The sequence below is a fragment of the Raphanus sativus genome, unplaced genomic scaffold, assembly GCF_000801105.2.
Source record: "Raphanus sativus cultivar WK10039 unplaced genomic scaffold, ASM80110v3 Scaffold2620, whole genome shotgun sequence".
Taxonomy (NCBI): Eukaryota; Viridiplantae; Streptophyta; class Magnoliopsida; order Brassicales; family Brassicaceae; genus Raphanus; species Raphanus sativus.
This window is the reverse complement of record NW_026617928.1, coordinates 3,629-9,877: the sequence shown is the minus strand read 5'-3', so window position 1 is coordinate 9,877 and position 6,249 is coordinate 3,629. Positions and strand designations below refer to the sequence as shown.

Sequence of the window (6,249 nt, the reverse complement as noted above, 5' to 3'; positions counted from 1 at the left end):
AATTGAGAAACCAATGCAAAACTATTCAAATAGCTATATGTCATGTTACAAACAAACTTTAGGATATGATTATAATTCTGTTGCAGAAGAGTCACCAAACACGACTCTCTCTCTTGGCAACCAAACATCACATTCACATTTAACAACAGAGATTGCTACTGGAAACATAAAATAAAATCAAAAACAAAATAAATTAAATCAAAATCAAAATCAATCAATTTTGTTTTACTTTTTTTTCTCTTTTGGTCTCTGCTCTCTCTCTCTCTTTTACTACTGCGAAAGCATCTTCATTCACTTTCTCTTTTGCAATCTCAAAACACTTTTGCTTTTTGCTTCTGCTTTGTCTAAGTGTCTTTACTTAACTTTACCTTCTGATTGGAACGAATCTACCTTCTTCTCTCCTTCTCTTTGCTCTAATCTCTTCTTTCTCAGAACTCTGTTTTTCCCGGGAAAAAACTAACCGACTCCTCAAAGCTTCTCTCTTTCTCGTCTTAATCACAATTCTCCACTCCTCTTCACCTCCCTGTAACTTCCCCATCTCATAATTCATGGGGATCTGCCACGGAAAACCCACCGAGCACCAATCAAAACAGAGCACCTCTGTTTCCTCCGATCAAACTCCGGCGACGAAATCTTCGGGCTTTCCGTTCTACAGTCCAAGCCCATTACCTAGCTTATTCAAACCCTCGCCTTCGGCAAGCGCGAGCTCGACGCCGACGCCTCTCCGCGTCTTCAAGAGACCTTTCCCTCCTCCTTCCCCTGCTAAGCACATACGCGCTTTCCTCGCGCGTCGCAACGGCTCCTCCGCCACCAAGCCAACACCCAACGAGGTCACGACGATCCCTGAAGGCAAGGAGTTCGAGGTAGGTCTTGATAAGAGCTTCGGCTTCTCGAAACACTTTGGTTCGCACTACGAGGTTGATGGGGAGGTGGGTCGGGGGCATTTTGGGTATACTTGCTCTGCTAAAGGTAAAAAAGGAAGCTTGAAGGGACAAGAAGTTGCTGTTAAGGTCATTCCTAAGTCCAAGGTTTTGCTTCTTTGAAACAACTATTCACTTTCTGTTAGTTTCATTTGCCAATGTGTTTAGAGTTGTGTATTAAGTGCTCTGTTTCTGGGTTTCTCTGTGTTAAGCTGAATCTAAGTGTGAATGAAAACAGAGCTTACCAGTTTGTGTTTAAATGAAATTGTTTCTAGGTTTGGTCTGAGCATGAATAAAACACATATACACACACACACATAACTCGTTGCTGCTTCTATTGCAGATGACAACTGCAATTGCGATTGAGGATGTTAGTAGAGAAGTGAAGATACTGCGAGCTTTGACTGGTCACAAGAACTTAGTCCAGTTCCATGACGCCTTTGAAGATAATGAGAATGTCTACATTGTCATGGAGTAATTATACTACATCATTGTTTTTGATCTTATTTATTCATCTTTTAAATTACAGGGTTGTGATGAATGTACTTCAAATCTCTTGTTTTAACAGGTTATGTAAAGGTGGTGAGCTCTTGGACAAAATACTTCAAAGGTAATTTTCTGGTTACATCACATGTGGCTGGCTATCTATGCCTTTTGAATTGTTTGTTGTATTGACTTTGTTGAGCTTCATTTCTCATATAGAGGTGGCAAATACTCAGAAGATGATGCTAAACAAGTTATGGTTCAGATTCTTAGTGTTGTAGCTTACTGTCATCTACAAGGTGTGGTTCACCGTGACCTTAAACCAGAGGTAGTTTCTAATATCCAGATTGTTCTCTATTTGTTTTCTTGTAAATCATCTGGCTTTAGGTGAACTTCACTTTCTAGTCATGAAGAGTGATAATGACGTTTATGTCTCTATCTCTATGTTTGTTTTCCTCTCACAGAACTTTCTATTCAGTACAAAAGATGAGACTTCTCCTCTAAAAGCAATTGACTTTGGTCTCTCTGATTACGTCAAGCCAGGTCAGAATAACGAACCCATCTGGTTGTTAAATGGGAAAAACTCAACAATGTTTTGCAATTTCTGCAGATGAGAGGTTGAATGACATAGTAGGAAGTGCTTACTACGTCGCCCCTGAAGTTTTGCACCGTACATACGGAACAGAAGCTGACATGTGGAGTATTGGAGTGATTGCTTACATTCTTCTTTGTGGGAGTAGACCCTTTTGGGCCCGTACTGAATCAGGAATCTTTAGAGCTGTACTTAAGTCAGTACCTAACTTTGAAGAAGCTCCTTGGCCCTCACTATCACCTGAAGCTGTAGATTTTGTGAAGAGATTGCTTAACAAAGATTACCGTAAAAGACTAACTGCTGCACAGGCTTTGTGTAAGTATATATACAATCATCTTCATCTCTATAACACATTAATTATCATTATCTTAATATTATTCAAAAACATGTGAATCTCAGGTCATCCGTGGCTGGTTGGCTCGCATGAACTCAAGATACCTTGTGATATGATCATATACAAGCTTGTTAAAGTGTACATAATGTCTACTTCACTCAGAAAATCAGCTTTAGTTGTGAGTTGGATTCTAAAGAAGCTTTACACTATTCTATTGCCAAAGACATTGACATGATAAATATTCTTTTTCTTCTTCTCATAATTACAGGCTCTTGCCAAGACATTAACTGTACCACAGTTAGCTTATCTGAGGGAGCAATTTACATTGTTGGGGCCAAGTAAAAATGGACATATCTCCATGCAGAACTACAAAACAGTGAGTTACTTCTGTCTCCAGTGACTCTCCATCTATCTCTTCTCTTTACATTTTGTGTGAATTCTTGATGTTTTTCCATACAAATCTCAGGCAATACTAAAGAGCGCAACAGATGCTATGAAGGATTCAAGAGTCTTAGATTTTGTTCACATGGTAAGAAACGAGGCTAGTTACATGGACCTAATAGTTCTATCATTGGTTAAAAAAAAGTTATAATATCTATTTTTTTTGGGGATGCAGATAAGCTGTCTTCAGTACAAGAAACTAGACTTTGAAGAGTTCTGTGCATCAGCATTGAGTGTTTATCAGATGGAAGCAATGGAAACATGGGAGCAACACGCACGGCGTGCTTACGAGTTGTTTGAGAAAGATGGGAATAGACCCATCATGATTGAGGAACTTGCATCGGTATATGAGTCTTTACCCTTTTCTTATTCACATAGAGAGAGAGAGACTCATGAAGAAGAACAAAACTTAAAAAACATTGATTGTTGTTGACTACAGGAACTCGGACTCGGACCATCAGTCCCGGTGCATGTTGTGCTTCAGGATTGGATAAGACATTCAGATGGAAAGCTTAGTTTCTTGGGTTTTGTCAGACTACTACATGGTGTGTCTTCTCGTACATTACATAAAGCTTAGGAGCAATGACATTGTTTGAGTGTAGATTTGGTTTCTTTTTTTCCTTTTTCTTTTTCTTTCTACCGTTTCTTGATAGTTTTGAGTCAAATATTCGATGATTATGTCAGTGTATGTATGTGTAATGTGTGTGGTGTGGGGAAGGAATGGTTTCAGATGAAGAGGAATGTACAGAATGAGACTTATTCCATATCTCTAACTTCTTTGTTTTCTAAATCACTTTTATATTCGAAACTATAGTTTCTGTACATAGACATGCAACTACATATACAAACCCCAAAAACCTTGACCGGAAGATCCAAATTAATATCAGATTTTCTTACTATCAGCTTTGTTTGAATGTTACTATCTCCAACAACTAGAAGACTGATCGAAACGGGAAAGCTAAAATAAGTTACATGAAAATGAAAGTGTCACTGCATCATCAAACAAAAAATAATCCAGAGACTTGTTTAATCTAGGCACATCCGGTTTGGTTTTCTTCAAGCAAACCGGCAACTTCCACTATTAGGCAATTCAGCAGCTCATCTAATAATGCTCCTAGGCATGGGCATTTTACCCGAACCAGACCCTACTCGAGCCAAAAATGAATGTACCATACCCTAAACTTTAAAAGAATGCAGTCAAACCCATGACAATTTATCTTTTGAAACTTGATTGATCCAATTGGCTTCTCTCTTATTCAACTCATGCAACAAAACATAAATATATGAAAACGTTTACTAGTTTGTAAAGTAAATGCCTCGGATGTAATGTTTTTAGATTTATAAATAATAATTTAAATCCATGAACAAATTTAACATACACGAACAAAACAAAGTAGTATATTAACAAAAAAGAGTATATTTTCAAAATAAGATCCGCTTTAAAATCTTATCCAATCTCACTCTATTTTTATTAAATAATACTCTCATGTTCCATATTACTTGATGTTTTACCTCAATGCACAAATATTAAAAAAAACTATTTTTTATTTAAAATATTACTAAATTACAATTTAAAACTAATTTATTTAATTATAAATAGAAATAATAAAAATTCAATTGGTTACACAGTTTTTGATAAAGTTAAAGTTACATAGATTTGTGCAAACATCATCTATTATGAAACAACAAAACTTCTCTAAAACATCAAGTATATTGAAACGGAGGGAATAGAATTGAAAATGAGATTATTTTATTTTTTACTTATGACATGTTTTTATTTTAAAATAGAATAAAATTAAATAAAACTCAACTTAACTATAAAATTATTTTATTTTGGAGCCATATGGTCCGTGGTAAACGGGCTCGAAAAAAAATTTAAGCGTTCCGGACTCAAGTCCGAAGCTTACCATTTAGATTTATTCATCTACGTAACTATAAATATCTACCTTTCACGTAGAACAATTGGACATACTTGTTGCCAGTGAATCAATCCCCAAAAAAATAGTCGGATCTTCGTGTTCGATACCTCCTCCGGATCATGAAAAGAAAAAAATACCTTCTATTGGAAAAAAAGAATAGTTATACATTGAAGATATTCTAAATAGAATTAAACTGGTATTTTCTGCAAGAAATGACAAAATAAAATGGTTGGAGGGTTATGTGTTACGGACGTATTGGTAGACAATAACTCCAGGGAACGTATCAACTTTCTATCAGAAGAAGTCGTTTGGATCCATACCTTTACCCCTAAAGTCAACACACGTGCTCTCCTTATGATCCAACCACGAAAGCGTTTTGTACTATTCCAAACCTTTTGATTCAACAATTTATCCGATTATGGTGTTATTGTCATTTCTGCAGTTAGGCCAAAATTAATATTTCATCGGTCATTACGCATTAGCTAGCTAGAAATCATGATTCATGAGCAATATTTTTTGTCAAGCATTGACCAACAAATTTCTTGATGTAAATTTCAAGAATATTAAATGGAGAAAACATGAGTCACGTTTTAAGTTGTGAGATGGAGTAACTGTGTTTGATAAAAAAACGATAACTGTAACTGTGAAATACTTTTTCGAAGAACGTGATTGTATTTATCTTAAAAAGATGAACGTGATAGTTTGTTTTTGTAGATCTAAGATTTTTTTTACCCTAGGTGATACTAGACCAATTTGTTTGTAAGTTTGGTTGAATCTGATTGCAAATCATATAATACCTTTTTATTTAATCTAAACTATTAAGACTAAAGTACAATTAGCTATGTCCCCTTAGTTTTGTACAAAAATTACAATTCAATGCCATTGACTTAAACTCATCATTTTACTTCTTTTTTCTAACCCACCGATTTTTTTTTATTTTTGGCCTTTCAATGAATTCTTGGCCCAGTCATTTGTTACATATTGTGTTGACAAAAAAAATGAAATATCCTAGATCATGATACACAAGAATTTTTCTTGAGCATAAATATGGAAAATACAAAACCTAACCAAATACACCGATATTCACACATATTGTTAAAGGAATATTCTTATTTATATACCCAATGATCTCGCCTAATTAGTTACGGTATTAAATGTAAATCTTATTTAATTTTGAAATCTACTAGCATATATATATATAGATACGTCGTATCCTTCTTTTCTATGCATTTACATACCAAAGCAAAAAAAAAAATGGCTACGGTACACCACCCAAAAAAAGAACTATATTTTGTGTAGCATTTTATGGTTGTTTTTTTCTGTGGTAAAAATTAAAACACCAAACTGAATTATTTTATATATTAAACAAAAACAATATTTTGTAAATAAAGTCTTATATTTTTTGTTTAGTCACATAAAATTAGTTAGAGGATACAATATTCAAAAAAAAATTACAATTAATAATAATTAATATAAAACTATTTTTTAAATGAAAATTTCAAAAATGTTGTTAAATTTTAAAATAAATTAACAAAATCAAGTTTTTAATAAATTATTAGT

At 34.4% G+C, this 6,249-nt stretch overlaps 1 protein-coding gene across 2 annotated transcripts; it reads left to right on the top strand.

The window, feature by feature from the left end:
• Positions 1-222: 222 nt before the first annotated feature.
• Positions 223-3,538, top strand: LOC108844109 (CDPK-related kinase 1). 2 transcript variants are annotated; one of them, XM_018617322.2, is made up of 11 exons: positions 223-1,010; positions 1,264-1,394; positions 1,489-1,530; positions 1,623-1,731; positions 1,868-1,946; positions 2,014-2,310; positions 2,395-2,507; positions 2,598-2,705; positions 2,796-2,858; positions 2,946-3,113; positions 3,210-3,538. In XM_018617322.2, exons 1-11 carry the CDS (start codon positions 549-551, stop codon positions 3,345-3,347), a joined length of 1,710 nt encoding a protein of 569 aa, XP_018472824.1. In that variant the 5' UTR covers positions 223-548; the 3' UTR covers positions 3,348-3,538. The 2 variants fall into 2 exon arrangements, with proteins under 2 accessions (XP_018472824.1, XP_018472823.1); XM_018617321.2 differs by having other exon boundaries at positions 224-1,028.
• Positions 3,539-6,249: the final 2,711 nt, after the last annotated feature.

What these genes read in the sequence shown, in the direction of transcription:
- LOC108844109 (XM_018617321.2), top strand. Translation starts at nt 549, where the DNA reads ATGGGGATCTGCCACGGAAAACCCACCGAGCACCAATCAAAACAGAGC. An exon ending in TCTTAGATTTTGTTCACATG is followed by an intron (nt 2,859 to 2,945) that starts GTAAGAAACGAG and finishes TTGGGGATGCAG; the next exon opens with ATAAGCTGTCTTCAGTACAA. An exon ending in TGATTGAGGAACTTGCATCG is followed by an intron (nt 3,114 to 3,209) that starts GTATATGAGTCT and finishes TGTTGACTACAG; the next exon opens with GAACTCGGACTCGGACCATC.